We start from the raw sequence: 23,228 nt of genomic DNA, 5'->3' as shown, positions 1-23,228 counted from the left end.
TTTAAAGTAAGAGTATCCTAAACAGATTTTATCCGTATCCATAAATTCGTCCCCTTAAAATCCGATGTACAAGCTCTAAAACATTGTCAGATTTCTAAAAATTTCAGAAAATTCCCTTATGATTATTCATCATTTTTCCGGTATTTTATAACTTTGATATTTACCAAAGAACGCACATTTTTAAGTGCATTTCCTATTTTACCCTCCTAACAATTTGACTTTTTATATTGCTTTTCTTTTCTCTATTATTTTTCTCTCTCTTCTCTCTCTTCTCTTTTTTATATCGACGTGTAGAACATATGAATAACATTTGTCAATTTTTTAATAACATTTTAATATATTTGAAAAGCAAAAATAAACAATAAATAACATATTTGAACTCTTTGTAATTTTAGAAATCCACTGAAATTAAAATGTGTATAATCGGAGCTCTCTAGGTCGATCAGTGGATTTTCGGTTAAATCTACTGATGGACCTAAAGAGTTCTGATTGCACCCATTTCAGTTCTTTTGGATTTCTGATGTTGCAAGGAGTTCAAATATGATGTCCATTATTTATTTCACCTTTTCATAGATATTAATATATCAAATCAAAGAATCGATAAAAAAGTTCACGTTGGGCCTGATATGGAATCATATCAGGCCTAACATGAGTCTGATATGAAATGCACATTTTCTTGCAAGCAGGTGCATTGGGAACTACTATAAAGGAATCACAAAATAAGATCATTGAGCTGCAGTATTTTTGTCATGTTACCTTAATAATGATATGAAGAATTTTATTAAACACAAAAGACACTATAAACCCTAAACTGAAAAACATAAATTTTCATTTCTAGAATTGAGCATTTAACCTTGTCTAATTGTTGGTATACCTTACATCATAGTGATTTGTAAGGTTACTATTTGTAATCTTGATAAATTATAAATAAGTTAACAAAATATCAATATTTATGAATATTGATAAATTTCTAAGATGACTTGAATTAAGTAGAGTTGAAGGTTTTAGGGGCAAAGAAGATCAAAGAAAACTCTTCTTAGAATAATTAATATGATTTAAATAGTTTGAGAATTACTAGTGGTAGAGAATATACAATTCAGTGATGAGATAAGATTCATTTAGTCAAATCCAAATAACTCACAAACAAAGCTACTGTTGCAAGAGATGGCCTAGTCAAAGATCAAGGTGTTTTGTACTAATGTACCAAAAATTGGCTTTCCACATTGGGTCTGATATGATTTCATATCAGGCCCACGTTGGGCTTGATATGATTCCATATCAGGCCTAACGTGGGTTTTTTTTGTCGATTCTTTGATTTGATATACTAACATATATGAAAAGATGAATAAATAATAGACACCATATTTGAACTCCTTGCAACATCATAAATCCATAGGAACTTAAATGAGTGCAATCGAAACTCTCTAGATGAATCAGTGGGTTTTGACCAAAATTCACTAATGGACCTAGAGAGCTCCGATTACACCCATTTCAGTTCCTATGGATTTCTGATGTTGCAAGGAGTTCAAATATGATGCTCATTATTTATTCCGCATTTTTATAGATGTTAATATATCAAATCAAAAAATCGGTAAAAAAATCCACGTTGAGCCTGATATGCAATCATATCAGGCCTAACGTGGGCCTGATATGAAATGCACATTATCTTGCAGGCAGGTGCATTGGGAACTACTGTAAAGGAATCACAAAATAAGATCATTGAGCTGCAGTATTTTTGTCATATTACCTTAATAATGATATGAAGAATTTTATTAAATACAAAAGACACTATGAACACTTTAATAACGATATGAAGAATTTTATTAAACACAAAAGACACTATGAATCCTGAACTGAAAAACATAAATTTTCATTTCTAGAATTGAGCATTTAACCTTGTCTAATTGTTGGTATACCTTACATTGTAGTCATTTGTAAGGTTACTATTTGTAATCTTGATAGATTATAAATAAGTTAACCAAATATGAATATTTATGAATATTGATAAATTTCTAACATGGCTTGAATTAAGTAGAGTTGAAGGTTTTAGGGGCAAAGAAGATCAAAGAAATCTCTTCTTAGAATAATTAATATGATTTAAATAAAATGAGGATTACTAGTGGTAGAGAATATATAATTCAGTGATGAGATGAGATCCATTTAGTTAGATCCAAATAACTCACAAACAGAGCTACTGCGGTAAGAGAAGGCCTAGTCAAAGATCAAGGTGCTTTGCACTAATGTACCATAAATTGGCTTTCCAAGTTGGGTCTGATATGATTTCATATCAGACCCACGTTGGGCCTGCCTAATATGATTCCATATCAGACCCAACGTGGATTTTTTTTACGGATTCTTTGATTTGATATATTAACATATATGAAAAGGCGAAATAAATAATGGACATCATATATGAACTCCCTGCAACATCAGAAATCCATAGAAACTGAAATGGGTGCAATCTGAGCTCTCTAGGTCCATTAGTGGATTTTGGTCAAAATCCACTGATGGACCTAGAAAACTCAGATTGTACCCATTTCAGTTTTTATGGATTTCTGATGTTGCAAGAAGTTCAAATATGGTTTCCATTATTTATTTCGTCTTTTCATAGATGTTAATATATCAAATCAAAGAATCGGTAAAAAAAAACTCACGTTGGGCCTGATATGGAATCATATCAGGCCCAACGTGAGCCTGATATGAAATGCACATTATCTTGCAGGCAAGTGCATTGGGAACTACTGTAAAGGAATCACAAAATAAGATCATTGAGCTACAGTATTTTTGTCATGTTACCTTAATAATGATATAAAAAATTTTATTAAACACAAAAGACACTATAAACCCTGAACTGAAAAACATAAATTTTCATTTCTAGAATTGAGCATTTAACCTTGTCTAATTGTTGGTATACCATACATCATAGTCATTTGTAAGGTTACTATTTGTAATCCTGATAGATTATAAATAAGTTAACAAAATATCAATATTTATGAATATTGATAAATTTCTAAGATGGCTTGAATTAAGTAGAGTTGAAGGTTTTAGGGGCAAAGAAGATCAAAGAAATCTCTTCTTAAAATAATTAATATGATTTAAATAGACGGAGGATTATTAGTGGTAGAGAATATACAATTCAGTGATGAGATGAAATCCATTTAGTCAGATCCAAATAACTCACAAATAGAGCTACTGCTGTAAGCGATGGCCTAATCAAAGATCAAGTTGATTTGCACTAATGTACCATAAATTGACTTTCCAAGTTGGGCCTGATATGATATCATATCAGGCCCAACGTAAGTTTTTTTACTGATTCTTTGATTTGATATATTAACATCTATGAAAAAGGTGAAATAAATAATGGACACCATATTTGAACTACTTGCAACATCAGAAATCCATATGAACTGAAATGGGTGTAATCTAAGCTCTCTAGGTCCATCAGTGAATTTTGATCAAAACTCATTGATGGACCTAGAGAGCTCAGATTACACCCATTTCAGTTCCTTTGAATTTCTGATATTGCAACGAATTCAAATATGGTGTTTATTATTTATTTCACCTTTTCATAGATGTTAATATATCAAATCAAAGAATCGACAAAAAAATCCACGTTGGGCCTGATATGGAATCATATCAGGCCCAACGTGAGCTTGATATGAAATGCACATTATCTTGCAGGCAGGTGCATTGGGAACTACTGTAAAGGAATCACAAAATAAGATCATTGAGCTGCAGTATTTTTGTCATGTTACCTTAATAATGATATGAAGAATTTTATTAAACATAAAAGACACTATAAACCCTGAACTGAAAAACATAAATTTTCATTTCTAGAATTGAGCATTTAACCTTGTCTAATTGTTGGTATACCTTACATCATAGTCATTTGTAAGGTTACTATTTGTAATCTTGATAAATTATAAATAAGTTAACAAAATATCAATATTTATGAATATTGATAAATTTCTAAGATGGCTTGAATTAAGTAGAGTTGAAGGTTTTAGGGGCAAAGAAGATCAAAGAAAACTCTTCTTAGAATAATTAATATGATTGAAATAGTCTGAGGATTACTCGTGGTAGAGAATATATAATTTAAGATGAAATCCATTTAGTCAGATCCAAATAACTCACAAAAAGAACTACTAGTGTAAGAGATGGCCTAGTCAAAGATCAAGGTGCTTCGCACTAATGTACCATAAATTGACTTTCCAAGTTGGACTTGATATGATATCATATCAGACCCACATTGGGCATGATATGATTTCATATCTGGCCCACATTGGGCATGATATGATTTCATATCTGGCCCAATGTTATTTTTTTTGCCGATTCTTTGATTTGATATATTAACATCTATTAAAAGGCGAAATAAATAATGTGCACCATATTTGAACTTCTTGCAATATCAGAAATTCATAGGAACTGAAATGAGTGCAATCGGAACTCTCTAGATCCATCAGTGGGTTTCGACCGAAATCCACTTATGGACCTAGAGAGTTCCGATTGCACCCATTTCAGTTCCTATGGATTTCTGATGTTGAAAGGAGTTCAAATATGATCTTCATTATTTATTTCACCTTTTAATATATGTTAAAATATCAAATCAAAGAATCGGCAAAAAAAATCAATGTTGGACTTGATATGGACTCATATCAGGCCCAACATGGGCATGATATGGAATAATATCAGGCCCAACGTGGGCATTTTTGACGATTCTTTTATTTTGCATGTTAACATCTATGAAAAGCATAAATAAATAATTGATACCATATTTGAACTCCTTGTAATTTTAGAAATCCATAGAAACTGAAATGGGTGCAATCGGAGCTCTCTAAGTCCATCAATGGATTTTGATCGAAACTCACTGATCGACCTAAAGAGCTCCGATTACACTCATTTTATTTCAAGTGGATTTCTGAAATTACAAGGAGTTCAAATATGCTATACATTATTTATTTTTATTTCTTCAAATGTATTAAAATGTTATTAAAAATTTTACAAATGTTATTCATATGCTCTGCATGTCGATACAAAAAAGAGAAGAGAGAGAAAGGAGAGAAAAATAATAGAGAAAAAAAAAACAATAGAAAAAGTTAAATTATCAGGAGGATAAAATAAGAAATGTACTTAAAAAAGTATGTTCTTTGATAAATATTAAAGTAGCGTACACCTTTTGATATATTTAAATCTCTACGTACGTCCTTTGCTAAATTGTCGCTTACTTTTTGCCACATAGAGCATGCACCACTTGAATTCTCTCCATGTACAATCTACCTTACAACTTGGTTGTTTGGCAAGCTATTGAAGGTGTTAAGTCTTGTTGAAAGGTTAGTTGGCTGCGGATGATCTTTTGCTAGTGACGGAGGCTTCAGTTAACCGAACGTAGTGGATTCTACAAGTTTTAGAGATCTTCACTTGTACACCCAAATTCATTCGACAAATTGCGCCCATAGACAACATTTCGGTTCAATACAAATTCGGAAGCAATTATCATACTGCACAGGCAGAGGTTACCGCTATATATTTTCAACATCAGGCATTGCACATTTGATGCTAATACTCAAGCCAACCAAAGACATGGGACAAGATCAAAACAAGAAAACTTTTCAAATTAACCCTATTGTAACAAAAGGCGGTCTCACATGGTTGGCCGACAACCATCTATGAGGAAGTATCTCAAAAAGCTATAGTTGGCCATTACAAGGAAGGGTTGTTTGTTCGACTTTGCCGATAATCGACCCTTGTCGATTATAGCAAGTTCTGCCCTACAGTAGCCAACTCAACCCTATCTCAGGGACAATTTTGAATTAACTCCAGAACATACAACAACTTGCCCCAGAGATCCCAGTCACTGTAAACAAAAACTTGTACTAGACAAAATTGATTGGATCAATATTGGTTCAAGGAAACACAATTTAGACAGTTCCTCTCACATCAAACATTGCTAAATCTGTAGCGTCCACAAAAAGGTTGAATTTGCATCATCATAAGAAACTGCCACAAGGGTAGAAATAGTTTGTTCTGCCAACCCCGGGCATCAAGGATGAATGCGCCCACATAGCTGACTCTGGAGCCGGACCATAATAACCACAGCTCATATGCCTTTAATAGACATCGTTAACACACTACTATACAACTTAAATATGGTTTAGTTCTATTAAATGTGAAGTCGGTAGCTCATCAGGACCATGGGATTTGGACAAACCTGACTAAAAATGAGCAGGCAAGTCCAACATCCACATTTGTAGGGCACTAATCTTAGATGAATTCACTGGTGAATTGGCCAGACTTATGGGGTCATTGTGTTGCCTGAACAAACCATGTCCACGTCACCACTTCCTCCAGTTGATTTCCTTCCACCATCACCTGGCGTAAAGAAACACGAGAAATGATACAAGGAACACCGTGTTAGAATCATTGATGAAGTGGGGAAAAACAGTTAAGCCATTACACACTTATAGCCTTCATAAGTTACTATATTAGAATCAATTTATGATCAGTTTTGCCAATGAACTGCAACCAGTTAAATATCTCTAATGAGAAAATAGAAGCAAAATATTCAATTATGCATAAAACATTGTAAATTTACTAAATTTAATCAATTTTAGTATCCTTCACATATTGGAAAACATAAGCCCCAAGGCGTAGTTAAATTGGTACCCAAGTGATAGACTTGCATCAATGGGCAAGGATTTGAGTCGCGGCTGCGGCAAATAACCCTTTGCACATTACCTGATTTACCTCCCTTCATTTCACCATGGAGCCAGCGATGAGAGAAGCTTGGCATGAGCATATATAATGCAATGAATGTTATGAACAGTTAAAAAGGATTGTTTGAGATCTCATATTGTCACCCAAGGGAAATGGGTACAATAAGGAACATTCAAATCTGAATGGTTTGCATATATAATGCCTGTATCTACTGTTCATATAGGATGGTACACATCTCAATGCCTCTAGAATATGAGATGGTGGTACATGCTGCACTTGGTGCAGTGCAATGTTTAAAAATGTAGTTTTTGAGTCTGTATAGAATGGCTATTTTAGCTTTTTCTTTTTTTTATTATTTTTTTTCATGCCAGAAGCTATTGGAACTTGCATGCATCCCCGCCCAAAAAGATCAAATTGTTAAATAGTTTATTTTGCATACTAGTAAAATGTTAACAGTTAATACTAGAATAAATTTTATCAAATCAGAGTTGAACAACATTAACTGGGACATCTTTCTAATGTAAAGGGCACGAAGCTCCAGCCAATGCGAGGTCCCAAAGAAGGGTCTATTGTACGCAGTCTTACCTTGTTTTGCAAGAAGCTATTTCCGAGACTCCTCTAGGTCACACAGAGGCAACTTTACTCTTAGACAAAACCCCCCTTCTAGGACATCTTTCTAATGTCTTTCAAAATAATCTTGGTACCACCACAAATACACAAGCTAACTACACAAGTTTAGCATGCATAAGGAATAAACAAATTCTGAAATTGTGTTAAACAACAATGCAGAAATAGAAATCCAGTTACCATCTTTCATGAGATAAATTTATCTAAATCATTGTCAACATTAAGTCATGTTTGCCCCAACTATTTGTATTTGTTACATGGATGTTACCCCTCCATTAAGCTCAATGTCTGCCTAGAAACATTCAAATCAACTAAATCATTTTTATTACATTAACTGAAGTTATTTAAATCCCTTTAGCCAAATGACTTGATTATGTGGGTGATCTTTTATGCAAGCACCAAAACCACATGGGAAAAAGGAATATCAATAAACACCAATTTAGCAAGTACATAACACATGAATGCTCAGATTAGCAATTTGAACATCCTAAAAGATCATACCATTTTGATCAAGAATCTGTGGAATAAAAATAACCAATTCTGTATGCAAATAAAAGCACAAGGACAAAAGGAATTGACAAAGAACCAAATTTAAAGAAAAACAATTTTACAAGGGACAAAATGATAACTCTATTCTCCAGCAGCTTATTGTACTAACCATCCAACTAGTTGTCCACTCTTCAAAAAAGAAACAAGCCATCCAAAAATAATGTTTATACTACTGTACATAATTAATTAGATCAATTTCAATTTTCCTCTAAAAGTGTTTTAATTTTATGTGCTCGCAGCACACATATGCTTTCTTACATTTCCTTTTCAAAATGATAATCATCAGTTGAAAACTCTAGAAAAGGTGCAAATTCATAGAATAATATAAGAAAAAAATGACCAAGTATTTGCTCTTAACAAAGTCAAGAAATAGGATGTTGAGAACATAATTTACTCAAGAAAATGTAATTCTGTACCATGAGATTGGATCAACCCTTTGACAGCATCAAAGTTCTTGTATGTATATCCGACAAAACTCAAATCTTGAGGATTTAGCAATTTCTGCACCAAATTATGTTCACACAATAAGTTGGTACGTTCAAACAAAAACAATGTCAGTCTAAATTTTCGACATGGTCAAGTGTTTTATCCTAATATTCATGGAGAATTTAGCAACTGAAGCATAAACATCTTAGTTACCTACTATTCAAAAGGAACCTCCAATAGCATGCTTCAAAACTAGTCTAGTGTGAAGAACCCAAATGTGATCTAGAAATAGAATAGTGCACCAAGCTTTAGTTATTCTTGGTTACTTTTGGTGTAGAAGTGTTTCTAAAATTTACTATTTTTGTTGTGGTTGCTCTAAGTTTCTAAAAATCTGCAGTTGTTCAAACTGACATGGACTTATGATGAAAAATGAATTTTCTGTGGTCAAGTAGGAAACAAAATGGATGGAGTAGGTTGTTAATGTTGGTCCCCGTGGTTGTTTTGATGTGATCAACCAAGTTAGGTTAAGTCCTGTTTAGTTTTAATCCCTGTGTCTAAGTATGTAGGAGCTTAGAAGCACAGGAAGTCGAGCGGAAGATGCAGCTAGCGAGAAGGATGGCACGGGAAGGGAGCCGACGGGCTCGGTGCGTCCGAAGGACAAAAGAGCTGCAGAAGAGTACACCGGTGGACGAGAAGAACGTGTGCGACGTTCAAGGGACGAGAAGCCGGGGTGGAAGCCTGCTCGAGGAGAAGGCCGAAAATTGGGTTCGGGTGAGCCCTATTTCGGTTGGCCGCAATCATCCAAGCAATCGGAGCGTCAAAAGAAGAAAAGGAGTCAAAAGGAGCTGGAAAAGCAAACTGAAGGCGCCCTCAACGAAGTATTGGAGGCGCCTCCGCTGCCTACAGGCTTGAGGGCGCCCTCATTGCCTTGAGGGTGCCCTCCACATTGTCCAGGGCGCCCTCAAGGCCATTGAGGGCGCCCTCGACCCAATCTACTTGACTGTTTCGTATTTGGATTAAGTTTTATCCGATGCCTCGGCTGGAGGCGCCCTCAACCCCTTTGGAGGCGCCCTCAAGACTTGAGATAGGATTTTCAGGAACTATATAAAGGCCCTTGGAGTTAGGAAATTATTTATTCAACTCTGTATTCAATTCATAGTAACTCTTAAGAGCTTTTAGTGTGTAAAAGATTTCTCCACCTTCAAAGAAGGAGATTCTGAATTGTTCAACCGCCTTGGATTAACAACCAACTAGGTTGTAACCAAGTCAAAACCCTGAGTCTTCTTTCTTTCTTTTCTGTTATTTTGTTTTTATTTTATTGTTGCTATTTTAGAGTTAAAAGAATGAGGAGGGTATTTTCTTATTGCAGGCAATTCACCCCTCCCCTCTTGCCGGCCCCGCTGCACCAACAGTTAAATATATATCATTATTGAATTTTTAAGTTGAAATATTGACACAGGTATGCCTACTCAGGTTCATTCACCTTATAAGAAGTTATATCAAATGGGGGAAAATGCCTTACAACTTGTAGTGTTCATCTTGCTAGAAGAGAAAATATAGGATAAGTGAAATAAACCATGCTATGAGTTAAGAGTATTAAGCAATAAAGAAATATCACAAAAAATTTATGTATCATCAACAATAACATTATGAGCATGTATAGGTTAGGAGATAAAATGTATATAACAAATATTATCAACTAGCAATTAGAGTAAACTTACCTTCCATAGATGATAAAATGGAAGAAATTAGATGCATGTACAAAGACAACCAAAATACTTGAAAGTTAGACAAGTAGTACTAATTAGAGGTGAATGTGCACGGGAAAAACTTAATTCTGGACCTAGTATTACAAGCAGTAAAACTTTATGTAGAGTTCACTTAGTGTGACAAGTCTACTACCTTTTTCCACTCAACTTCTTAATCTTTAGTATGGAAATTCCTGACTATAGAATAGACCTTTTTACAAAAACAGTGTGTATCAGCAAATTTCTCATCTTAACAACTGTTGAATACAGAATACCAGCACGTTACCTACCTTTCTTAAAGGCCCAGATCCCGTTCTTGATGGAGTGGGGTCCAACTGGATCGCAGGGAAAATCAAAGAAAAGGAAGTTAATATAAAAAGAAATAATATATATATGGTGATGTAATACATTGCCCATCCGAAAGCAGTAAAATCATATTTATTTAGGATTCAATAGAAAACCAGTTAGTATGAACCAGTACTTGTGAGCACAGAAGCCAACTGATGCAGTCAAATGCAGATTAGAATATATAAAAGACACTCATAGAAAGCAAATTATAGTATCTAAATACATATATAAAAATTAGGTTGATGTTTTGCATGATTGTATTACCAAACATATGGAGAGAGAACATAACCACTTTTCACAAGAAAAACAAAATTAATGAAGGACAGGAAGGAAGACCTACTTCATCGAACTTCAAGAAGTTCTGAGTATCTAATTCACCATTAACTTCAGGCTTAAATGCCGCATCCATTTCATAAAGTTTATCCCAAACGACATCTTTGAACCAAGGATGAGCCTGGAAAGCAGTTACAACAATACTCTAAAAAAAACAAGAAGATAACTTTTCCTAAATTTTATCATCGGAATTCAACCTTTATTTGATCTGCCCCTCCACTGCCAAATCTGTGCTCAACATCACATAACAATCTACAAATAAGATCTTTTGCCTCTAGAGACAACCTTGAATCTTCAGGAAATTTGAGTTGATTTCGCCAATGCACAATCTAATAGTATATTAAAAAAAAAAAATCAGAATTTGGACAGTGGAAGATGATTAAAACAACCAAGATCATTAAGCATCTAAAAGCTCCAATCTAGAAGCCAATATCTAAAAGTTTCAATCTAGAAGACACTATTTTGAAGTTCCAATCTAGAAGACAACACAGGAGATCCTGTGTCCATGTGAAAGCAGAATATAAAACCAGAAAAAATGCACAAGATAGCACCAGTTCAGTCTAGTATACGTTGCAGCATAGAGATACAATGCAGGAAAATATTCTTGCATCAACCACTGCTAGTTTAGTTGCCAGATTTAGGATTGCTTTATTCCTAAAGCACCTATGTAATCTACTCCAGTCAATTTTTTTACATGCACCTCTATCTTGAGAAGCAACCCCAAGGATTGTATAACCCAAATTTGAGCGCTAACTATTACATAAGCACAATGTCTGTGCCATTTTATTTTTTTATTAACTAGCTTTTGTAGGAGTCTAACTTCAATCAAAGATCAAGTACTAAGTTATCAGATTTTTACTTTTGATTACCAAATGGCAACTAGAGGAACAAGATGGAAATTATAACCATAATATAGCTACAGGCTTTAAGGCAGGGTGGGACATGAGCAAATTATATGACAATTCAAGAACATAGCTTCATGTTAACAAACCAATCTTAGTCATGTTTCAATCATTCTAGAAGCTTATAATCATAATCATTTTTTTGGAGAAAAATAACTGTTGGGAGCCATGAGTTTAGAAGATTTAACCTTTCGGCAAGTAGTTATTGGATCATCAGAATAGAATGGTGGATAACCAACAAGCATTTCATACATTATTGCACCCAATGACCACCTGCATATTTCTCCAACAAGTAAATACAACTGAATATACTTGTATCCGTGAAATATAGTATACATCCATGTAACGTTTTATTGCAAATATGCAAGAGTATGTATGCATGTGTTAGAATTCGTTTTAAGAATTATTATTAATATGCTGAATAGGTATACAGTGCTAAATTGGATATAATAGTTTTATCTTTAATGAGAGAAAATGTGCATACTTAATCAAACCATCAAACCTAAGTCAATTTTGTGTGATGCTATTATTCAATTTTGTGTGATGCCAATACTCAAGAAGTAAATATTGTAAAAATTTTAAAAAAATCAATTATATTATACAAGGAAATCTTGAGAACAAGTAGGTAGAACTAAATGGTTCTGCAAATAAAAGTTTTCAACTGATATAGAGATATTTAGGTTTCCATAATTTAGAAGGTTCAAGTAATAATATAAAGTTGTGCTGCAGAATCACCAACGAGAAGAGGAAAAGATAGAGGTGAGAGCAATATTTTTACAACAGTGAACCAAAGCCCATCTTAGTCCTGTTAGATATATAAACCAGGGGTTGAATTGGTAACCAAAGGGAAAATCAGCTTTAAACCTGGAATTGGTAGAACCACGTATTTCAAATAGATTTATTTCAAACAAACATATGCAAAATCTAATTGAATTTTACATAGTAACAGATATACAATTGTATATGTGAGATTTTTTTACTTTTGTATATAAATTTAAATATATGTTTGAATATGCTTTATTGGATTTAAGTTTTTTATATTTTAAAGTGATTTATTTTAGTTTTGATATTTTTATTAACTTATATAAAATATCTGATACTCATAAAAGTATAAATTATATTTACACAATCAATTCCCAATTCAACCGATTAATTGAACCATCAACCCAATAACCTTGTTAGCTTGATCTCCTATCAAATTCAAATTCTGATGAGCACTAGTGGAGCTAAAAAACTAACCACCAAATCCACTACAGTTAATACATCAAATACATAAAAAAAACTTTGATATTTAATTAAACTCCTGCATCAATCACCCTCACTAGATAAGCTCGACTCCAGCTAACTGAATCATATATGGAAAGGCATCTGATTGACAAAACTTCTGTTTGCAATCCCAATTGCCAGTTCTCACATTCAGTATGATGTCTTGTATAGGGTTGAAAACTGGGAACAAGATCATAGTATACTGGGATCCATAGAACAAAATATTAGTATTAGTTAACAGAGATTGATCTTTGTGATGATGAATTCTTGTCTTGGTGCTTTGAGCCAATGTCATATATGTAAGTAGCTGCAGATGGACTGGGACAGAGGCATGAAGGCCAATGGCCAACTATGTGAGAAAAATAGGAAAAATATGAAGGATAATGCAAGGGAAAACTGGGAGGACTGTGAAGAAGAGAGGAAAATGTGAGTTAGGAGGAGAGGAACAAGAAGAGGAACCTAGAAGAAGAAAGTAAAAGGGAGAAAAAGAGGAAGAGAGATAGATGAGATTGGGTTTTCATTTCATTTGATGCAGAATCAACACTAATCTCATTTTGATAATCATACAAAAATAACAATATTCAGTAGTAGTCTAGCACTGAATCAAGTTGTTTTTGTACTGAAAGTTAGATGAATGATTATAGCAAGAACTAGAAAGCATGTGTATAGGATGGTTCAGACTTCAGCAATTACTTACCAATCACACTCCATGCCATATCCTTTTTTCAATAATACTTCAGGAGCAATATAGTCTGGTGTTCCGACTGTAGAAAATGCCTAAAAACAGAGATAGGCTATCATAGACTTGAGCTATGAAAGCAATATTAAGGCAGTAAATTTTAATATGAAGAAAAAAACAACTATTCCACAGATTAATTACAGATAAGATATTTTAGTAAATATACCAGCTTCCTTCTGTTCATTTGCCAATGTTGTAGCTGTTCTTGAGGGCTTTTCCATATATTATCATTATTTTTATCTGAAAACCTATCTATATCCATTGATTCCCGAATATTTTCATCAGGCATGGGTTCGTCTTCCTTCAATGTTGAAAGCTTTGAATAATCAATTGGCTTACACAAGCCAAAATCTGACAGCTTCATGTGACCATTTTTGTCCAACAGAAGGTTGTCAGGCTTTATGTCCCTAAACACAAATATGTAGATCTTGAATTGGTATTTAAGAATATAATTCAATGCAACAAGAATTTTACTTCTAATATGTAATGTACAAACCTGTGAATATAATTGTGTTTATGAATGGATTCAATCGCCAACACGCTCTGAGCAATATAAAACCTAGCAACAGTTTCAGTCAGGGTATCTTCTCTAATAAGTAGGGTCATCATGTCCCCTCCAGGAAGATATTCCATGATTAGGTAAAGGTATTCATCATCTTGAAATGAATAGTATAGTTTTACAATGTAATGGCTAGCAACTTCAGCAAGCAAGTTTCTTTCAGCTCTTACATGTTCCACCTAAAAGAGAGTATGGAAAGAGCTATAAGCGCAGCAAAAAGAGAAAAACTATCAAAAAGGATGGAAGAAGTAAAGTACAAAATAAATAAATTGTCAGTAACCGTTACATACAACTTCAATTACTATTTAGATACAAGGCAAGAGCTGCATAACAGAAAAATTGATCTCACACCAATGGTGGAGCAAAACATACAGAATCACAAAAGAAAAAAAGGCTAACTAAATAGATCAATATAAAACATGGATAGATAAAAATGATAGGATATAATAAGAAAAATTTAGATTACCATCAGCTGTTTACTTTTGTTTTATAAAATATGAAAAGGGGGTATTTAAAGGTATTTAGTAACAGCGCATAATCCATGCATCCCAGCATATGCTATAGTACTACCTGTTGCATGATCCCATGATCCTCGCCAAATCGTTGGGGCAAAAAAAACTAGATGATGAGCATAGATCTCATGGGGAGATGAGATCTAGGTAGCCAACTCCAAATAGTTTGGACAAACAATACTCGATGATGATGATGATAAGCATCACGATTGAGAGATAAGATCAATTCAGTCAACTCTATATAGTTGAGACACACAACTAGTTGATGATGTATTTTAATGCTTATCACACCAAGCAAATTAGTGATCCTCTTCCACTTATTTTGTTTCCCTCCAATAATAAGCCTAAAGAAATTAAAAAGTCAATAAACTTAAATTTTATAGCTACAAGTTACATAAATATAACAAGTATCTCGACTAATAATTATACATTGCTAATACCAAAATAAATATCGGTATCATACATCCAATGAGAGTAGCATCTAATGAGATCAACCATATAATTTTTAAGGCTTATATTAAATAGTTATTCCGGAACATTTATGCATTAGAATTAATTTCTTGGTGTGTTCATAAATATATTTAGAGTTGAACTGGTACTGACATAAAGAAATGATATATCTCAGTTTCTTTGACTCCAATGTCACTCCACTTTGTTGTTGGTATCGGTGTTTTGATTGATGTTTTGGTTAGTGCTTTCCTCTCTTTTAATAGTGTTTCATCTTCTCCCTGTGATCAGAAATCTGAATGAGTCATGGGAAGAGATTCTTCCTACCTTTATTGATTCTAGAATATAGAGCCAAGACAAGCCTTGTATTGGTCAATACCACTAAAACTGTGTAGAGTGACAGAGTGAAGTCTACTTGTACCAACATTGGCATCTATACAAAATTTGAAACCATGGTTACCAACTTTAATGAAAAGGGTTAGGGTTGCATTATGCTTTGACAAAGACCTTTAACAGATCATTTCCTCCACTCTTGTTTGACCTAGAGTTATCTATTGCTCCTTGCAGAAGTAAAAGATTTCTTCTTCAAAACCCTCATACTCAGTTATTCTATTATGCTTGTTCATCATCTATTTTTCGCTAGCTTTCCTTTTCTTTGCAACTGTTTCATACCTAAATCATAGCAAGAAATTATATTTGATGCTTAGTGGAAAGGATCAATGGATGAGAAATGGATGCCCTAATTTATCATGGAACATTAGATCTAGTTGAGATAGTTCACCATTAGGTGGTGAGGGGTCTGATCGCAGATGGTATGGCTTATCTGCTAGATGGCTCTAGATTAGTGAGAGAAAACATGATCAAGTGGTGATACGACTGTAGGTTGCAAATTGATACTGCCTAAATATCTGCTAGATGGTTCTAGCTTACAAAGCAAAATCTGAAGGAAAATATTTCTGTTGGTAGCAAATTTTATAATGCAAAATATCTGCTAGCTGGTTCTAGCTTAGCAATACAAAGCACGACCTGAAACAAAATATTTACCTAGACATTTGATGTGGATGGCTCGATTAAATAAGCATGTGTACCTTTTTCTCTTGTTTTTAATCAGAGGGAAAATGCTCCAAATGAATATTGAAAATGTATATGGAGCAAAGGGTATATATGGAGCACCTTCAGCGAATGTTGCTGAGTGGGAGATGAAAGTTTATAGCAAAAGAAAATTTACAATACAATCTGAAGTGAACTCCTAAACCACGATTTAAGTACTCTTAACTAACTGCACAGATTGGATCGAGCTTTCCAAAATTAACCAATTCAAATCCAGATCAAATTGAATTGACATCGGCAAAGGTTAATCGGATTTTCAAAATTGACCATGGAAGGAACCTTTCTAAGGTGATGCCAAATTACCCTTATAGCTGGTGGAAATTGAATGAAATCAAGCAGTCCTCAAGCCTGCAATTCTCCCTCAATCTGAGACCTCATAACACCTCCACTTACAGCAGATCTCGGGCAGCAACAGTGGCTATTGAGCTTTGTTAGCAAACAACAAGAATCTTCAACCTCTCTCTAGTTCCCATGCGCCTGTCTCCACCTCCCTCATAGTAACAATAGTTAGCAGGCATATAAGCAACTTCTTTTCCTGTTTTTTCTTGTATCAATCGCCGCTATCATATCTCAAGTAGATAGCCTATTGTTGATTCATTGTTTGTTGCAATATCTGTGCCATTATGTTTACTGTAGTTGTAGTATGTTATATTAATTTGCTATATTATGGTTGTCATCTTAGATATCCTTTTGTATATAATACTCTACATCTTTTAATCTGCATACAGTGCATATGCATTGTACAGTTGATGACTTGTTAATTGCATACACTCTGTAGATGTTTCAAGAATTTTATTAAAATTCCACAAAATCAGGGACAAACAATCTCATGCCTTCAAAAATGAAATACAGGAAATATTTTGTTAAGTTAGGCATGTAAAGGTATTTGCATGTCTTACCTGGCCCCTGCTAACCATTTCCGATTTCTTCAACTTCTTCATGGCATAAATATTGCAAGATGACTTCTCCCGGCAAAGCCTGACCTGTACAATCCATCATCACCCAAGTGTAGCAGTATATATTTCATGCTAATGGGATTTTGCCATTATGACATTTGAATGAGTAAAGGATTTCAATCCAATTTGTATACATAACATATAATTTTCTGGATCACAGGAATTCAGGGTCTTAGATGGTAGAAAAAATAAAATTTCGAGAATGAAAAAAGTGCAAACAATATTGAATTTATATGATACTCTCCCACTAAAGTACAATATGATTGAATCATACTTCCATCTAACCCACGACAAGATGTGATAGCTATTGAATATTGTGTTCAGAGAATTTCAGAAAATGAGGGTCAGTTGTTGTTTTAGGCAAATCTATTTGAGTAATCTGGAAAGGTATGTTCATGAAGCTAGAATATAAATCTAAAGCATTTTAGGAGTCTTTTTGTAATTTGAACTAATATATGGCCAGATGTAGAACCTTCCAATGAATCTTCAGTCAAAGTATATTATCAGTACCATAAATCTACAAAAAGAAGAGAAACGCAAGAAGATCAGTTATTCTTTTTTGCATTTATAACCATCTTAATTAACATAATAGGAAGAACTAAACATTATTCTAACTGCAGTCCTAAGGTTGTAAATTTGCATATTTTATAATTATTTTTCCTTCTACGACAAAGATCATGCAATTTCAGACCTCCCCAAAAGCACCTCTTCCAATTATTGTCAACAGCTCAAAATCATCGACACAGATCTTGTGCCTTTTAAGTCTCATATATTCTGTCTCCTTTCTCTCAAGATCCTTCAATAAATTGAGTTGTTCCTCCTTGGAAACTTGTGAAGAAGCCAATTTTCTCTCCAAGAACCAACGCCTGCATTAGAACATATTGTCATCAAGCATGAACTTATGAGATTCACCACAATTTCAAAAGTTGATATAAAAATAAGAATATTTATATGTTGGCTATCATGTACATCTCTAGATAAAACATTTTCCAAGCAAAAAAAAACAACAAAGTTTCAATGTTTAGTTAAATTCCTAATGCTATGTCATTGAAACTTTAATTCCACAAAATCAATAAGCAAATGGAAAAAATCTTTCATTTGAGGACTTTCCTTTGAAGCTGAGGCAACCAGAATGTGAACAAGGTGGCAAGTATATTTTCATATGATCCACAAAAGGTTGTATAATCATGGAAGATGAAAAAAATATATATAGGAAAAGTATATCCTTGGTGATTAATAACTAGTTTAGTCATTAATAAATCACTAGTGTCATCTTGGTCATTCCTAGGTTCACTTAAAGAACCACCCATCCCAAATACATTCTATACTCAATCTTAGACGATGAAGTGTAGTAGAATTTTAACAAGTTTCAATTCCACAAGTAAATAAAAGAAATAAATTCAACCATAAATCAAAAGAAAAAAAAAACAAATGAGGATGTTCAGATAGCAATATTGACTTCAGCTATTGAGCAAGAAACATGATTAAAATTTTAGATGACTCAGAGTCATGTTAGCAGCATAGCAAAAGTTATTGTCATCATTTTCATATTTTTGTAGATTATGCATTCTTCACATGAGTCAATTAATTCGAAATTCTCCTTTCAGAGCTAAAACAATTTAGAACTTGTCATATTCCTTAAAACAATAAACCCTTCAAATTGAATCCTTCTTTGTTACAAATTAAGTACAGAAGCAAGCATATGCATCTGCATTAAAAGTGGTTCTCTTAGAAAGAATCATAAGATAACCTGTGAATTTATCACTTTGAGAAGTCATTCAAAGAAACTTTACTTTAAAAATGGCATTTTCCATAAAGATAAATGAAGACAAGTCAAGGGGATTTACACACTAAAAGCAACAAGACTGGGACTACAAAGTATCAGCCGAGCTGATGAGTTCAACTTCCAAATTACGCCATCAATTTCAATGCTGAAGCATTCATGAAAGAAACAATTTATATCACTAAATTGTATCAGCGGCACAGAATAGTCATGCATGAGGTTGCACATTCTTTCACATCACGTACTCATTACTTTTCAATGCAGCTCAAATAACAACCATATCGTACTAAAATCCAACCAATCTACGAAATAGAAATCTAAAAAAACAATGATGGAAAATATTAGCTCTCCACGTTGAAACATAAACCAACTCCGATTATGGCATTCAAAATTCTAAATGGGGATGGACAAGCTACGAGATTTTCAATCCGCAACCAACATATTAAATTATTATTATCATGATCTGAACAGAGAACTAATCCCGTGTTAGAAAACGCTGTTCAGGAACTGAGGATTTGTGGATTTTTTTTTTCACCGAATCAAAACCGAGAAAAGGGATAAAAGAGACAGCAAATGATATAAGAAAAATAAGAACAGACAAAGTAGGATCAAATCTAGAGCGACTAAGATGGCCAAGCAAGCCGAGATCAAGGAGAGAAAAAAAAAACCAAGGGGTCAATCGAGCAAATGGAGTGCATGGAATGACCTTTCTTTCCTCTCCTGTATGTTCTTCATCTGATTCTTGTAGTGATTCTCAATGAACTGCTTTGCGGCGGCCACCCGCTCCATCGTCAAGCTCGAACCCACCGTCTCCTCCATCTCCTCCTCCCCTTCCTCCGCCACCGCCGCCAGCTCCCCCACCGCCGACTCCCGTCCCTTCTCCCTCCCCTCTCCTTCCATCTCCATCTTCTTCCCCTTCTTCGAGCTCTCTCTCTCTTCCTCCCCCGATCTCGCCCTTCCTCCTCAAATAAATTATGAACTTCTAGAAAATAACATAATGCTTCAGTAGTACAATGAGGAGGACCCTTTGACCGTCAGATTATAAATTTCACAATCCTAAAGCAATTATGAGCCGCAGCTCGTCTATCCGACGACCAATACGATTCCATGTACTTTGACCAATACAACCTTGTTATACAATGTTTTTATCTATTTTATTTTGAGTACCACATTTAATAATTGTTATTTGTTAGGGCTTTGTTTGATTACGGAATTATTCCATTATTTGCCACTGTCATTTTCTGTTTTCTAGATATTTATCGTATGTTTTTTCTTTATTATAAAAGATCAACCATCATGAAAAATAACTAAATAAATTACTTTTTATTACTACCAGTAATATATCCTTTTTAACATTATTTTTTCCACAATAAAATATTTTAATTTTTACTAAATAGTTAAAAGTAAAAATTCGTTATCCCAATAATTATGTATAAAAAGTTAAATAAAAGAACTAGAACTATAGTTAACCAGTATGAAAAAATCTTTTTCTTCCTTGACTTTATCGAAAATTAAATCTTTAATTATATTCTATACTAAACAATCAATCCTACTTAGTATTTTAATTTAGGTTAAACATGAATTAAATAGATGATAGGAGTTGTGACGTGGCCATAAAAAATTCTTCATTGGCCAACTTACCTATTTTTTTTCAAGTTCATCAACCATTGATACCATACTAAATTGTATTTTATTTACTAAAAAAGCAACAAATTTAAACTCCGGTAAACATTTTACTTTTTATTCTTTGATTAGCCAAGACTATTCATTTATTGTTCAATAATATTTTATTATATATATATTTTTTAAGTTGATACGGTGTATTCAAACCGTTAGTCTCAAAATTATGGAGGTTTATCTTAACAATCCGTATTCTCAGATTTGTTATCCATTGAGAAGATCTTTTATAATATCTGTTAAGAAAAAATCTTCTATAATATACTGGATGTCAAACTTTAAATATTTAATGTTGAGCCCAAGAGAAAATAATAATAATAATAATTTATTATAGCTCGACAACTTAAACGATAAAATAACGATGATGTGATGATACTAACAAAAGTATTTGGGTCGGTTCTTAAAGGCATTTGTCTAGCATAATTAATTCTATAAAATTTGACTATAATTATTAGGTCACTTAGTATTTTCTAGATTTTTCTTAATTCGGTGGAAATTTTAGTTGAGCCAGATAACTGGATTATATTAAAACATCTTATTATATTTTAAAAATATAAATAATATAAATTTTTTTTATTATTTGAAAGAGTTAGTTTAATTTTTATTATTATTTTTTGGAAAATTTAGTTTAGTTTTATTAGTAAAATCTGTTAAAAAGAATGAATTGTGTTTATTAAAGGGGGTAAACATCCTAGGCATTTGAACATGTTGTTGAGACAGACCCTTTAGCCGCGCTTTTCTGTTATCGGGACAAAGTTCGCAGTTCCGCCCCGCACGGTGGTCGGCAGCAGTCCATCCGATCTCCTCTTCCTCGCCGGAGGAGGCCGCTCGCTTCTCTGTTGCTTCCTTCCCCCTCCTGTTTTCTTCCTTACGTTGCATTATCTCTGATTGGAAAACATCGAGAGAGAAAATGCTCACGATCGAGAGAGCCGTCCCCACCGTGCTCTCCGACGACCAGGAAGATTCCAGCGCACCCCGAGGTTGCGGCCGGAACTGCCTCGGCAAGTGCTGCATGCTCGTGTCCGAGCTCCCTCTTTACGCCTTCAAAAACGACGCGAGTCCAGAAGTTTCTCCCGGCGCGGATGAATTACCATCCGATTTTTTTCTGAACACCCTTTTGCTGGGACAGTGGGAAGATCGGATGAGCCGAGGGCTGTTCCGCTACGACGTGGCCGCCTGCGAGACCAAGGTGATCCCCGGAAAGCACGGTTTCGTGGCGTTGCTAAACGAGGGCCGCCACCTGAAGAAAAGGCCCACCGAGTTCCGGGTCGTCGACCGTGTCCTCCAGCCCTTCGACCCTGCGAAATTCAACTTCACCAAGGTCGGCCAGGAGGAGGTGCTGTTCCGCTTCGAGGCCGGGGGGAAGGATCACAAATCGCAGTTCCTGGAGCGCAGCGCCGTTGCAGACGAAACAGAGAGCCCCAGCGTCGTGGCGATCAACGTGAGCCCCATCGAATACGGCCATGTTTTGCTGGTTCCCCATGTGCTCGACTGCTTGCCTCAGAGGATCGATCCCGAAAGCCTCTCGCTCGCTCTCCACATGGCCGCCGAAGCAGGAAGTCCCTACTTCAGGGTCGGCTACAATAGTCTAGGCGCCTTTGCCACCATTAACCATCTGCACTTCCAGGCTTACTTCCTATCGACGCCATTGCCGGTTGAGAAAGCGCATGCCCGAAAGATTCCAATCGAGAGCAGAGTGAAGTTCTCGAAATTGGTCGACTACCCTGTGAGGGGCCTCGTTTATGAAAGAGGAAGAAGCACCTTGAAGGAATTATCTGATACAGTCGCCCGCTCCTGCATCTGGCTTCAAGAAAACGACACACCATTCAATGTTCTCATCTCTGACTGCGGCAGGAGGATCTTCCTCTTCCCCCAGTGCTATGCCGAGAAACAGGCACTGGGACAAGTCAGCCAGGAGCTATTAGATACTCAGGTAAATCCTGCTGCGTGGGAGATTAGCGGACACATGGTCTTAAAGCGGAAGAAAGATTTTGAACAGGCGTCGGAGGACTACGCATGGAGACTCCTGGCTGAGGTCTCCCTTTCCGAAGCAAGGTTCGAAGAAGTCGTCAAAGCTTGCATGCATGTTTGTGGCCATGCCATGGGTTTGGCGGAGTCCGAGGAAATAGCTGCAGTGGAAAAGAATGATCTCCGTATGATCAGTCCTCTCCACTAAAGCTGCTGCTGCGCCTGACTTTGCAGAAGTTTGTCCGGTTCTTCGCTAATACTAATTTGATACCATGAATGTTTTTTATATGATAATTAAATAATATTATTTAATAATAATACGATGATCAGACTCCTCTGAATTAAAAAATTAATTTAATTTTTTATATCATCCTCATAAATTAGATAAAGTGCACTAGACCTATGTAATAATATAATATAGACTAAATAGAATTAGAAAAAATTTTCAACAATACACCGCAGCAGTTGAATTTTGACTTTAGATCTCTGATTGATTAATGAGAAAAATTCTCAATAATACGTACTGCAGTTGAGTTTCGATCTCTAAATCTCTGATTGTTTAAT

General features: G+C 34.8%; 2 protein-coding genes across 3 annotated transcripts; one reads left to right on the top strand and one right to left on the bottom strand.

Annotated features, from left to right (window-relative positions):
- Positions 1 to 5,589: 5,589 nt before the first annotated feature.
- LOC122001290 (serine/threonine-protein kinase tricornered-like) lies at positions 5,590 to 19,955 on the bottom strand. Of its 2 annotated transcripts, XR_006117309.1 has the most exons (13): positions 19,726 to 19,955; positions 17,928 to 18,102; positions 17,180 to 17,263; positions 14,149 to 14,390; positions 13,819 to 14,059; positions 13,611 to 13,690; positions 11,836 to 11,920; positions 10,943 to 11,074; positions 10,753 to 10,866; positions 10,355 to 10,399; positions 10,219 to 10,275; positions 8,307 to 8,391; positions 6,324 to 6,369 (listed from the first exon to the last, which is right to left on the bottom strand). XR_006117309.1 is itself a non-coding variant. In XM_042555952.1 (12 exons), exons 1-12 carry the CDS (start codon positions 19,923 to 19,925, stop codon positions 6,293 to 6,295), a joined length of 1,560 nt encoding a protein of 519 aa, XP_042411886.1. In that variant the 5' UTR covers positions 19,926 to 19,954; the 3' UTR covers positions 5,590 to 6,292. The 2 variants fall into 2 exon arrangements, 1 of the variants encoding a protein (XP_042411886.1); XM_042555952.1 differs by lacking the exon at positions 10,219 to 10,275 and having other exon boundaries at positions 5,590 to 6,369; positions 19,726 to 19,954.
- A 1,624-nt stretch (positions 19,956 to 21,579) lies between these two features.
- LOC121999329 (GDP-L-galactose phosphorylase 1-like) lies at positions 21,580 to 22,872 on the top strand. Its single transcript, XM_042554024.1, has one exon. It carries the CDS (start codon positions 21,607 to 21,609, stop codon positions 22,870 to 22,872), a length of 1,266 nt encoding a protein of 421 aa, XP_042409958.1. The 5' UTR covers positions 21,580 to 21,606.
- Positions 22,873 to 23,228: the final 356 nt, after the last annotated feature.

The sequence above is a fragment of the Zingiber officinale genome, chromosome 7A, assembly GCF_018446385.1.
Source record: "Zingiber officinale cultivar Zhangliang chromosome 7A, Zo_v1.1, whole genome shotgun sequence".
NCBI lineage: Eukaryota > Viridiplantae > Streptophyta > Magnoliopsida > Zingiberales > Zingiberaceae > Zingiber > Zingiber officinale.
This window is presented reverse-complemented; position numbering and strand designations above follow the sequence as displayed.

Excerpts from the sequence above, each read along its gene's own strand:
- LOC122001290 (XM_042555952.1), bottom strand. The coding sequence starts at position 19,925 with ATGGAGATGGAAGGAGAGGGGAGGGAGAAGGGACGGGAGTCGGCGGTG. Across the intron at positions 10,400-10,752 it reads ACTTCTTGAAGTTCGATGAA|TTGGACCCCACTCCATCAAG; the intron begins GTAGGTCTTCCT and ends CCTGCGATCCAG. Across the intron at positions 6,370-8,306 it reads AGGGTTGATCCAATCTCATG|GTGATGGTGGAAGGAAATCA; the intron begins GTACAGAATTAC and ends TCTTTACGCCAG.
- LOC121999329 (XM_042554024.1), top strand. The coding sequence starts at position 21,607 with ATGCTCACGATCGAGAGAGCCGTCCCCACCGTGCTCTCCGACGACCAG.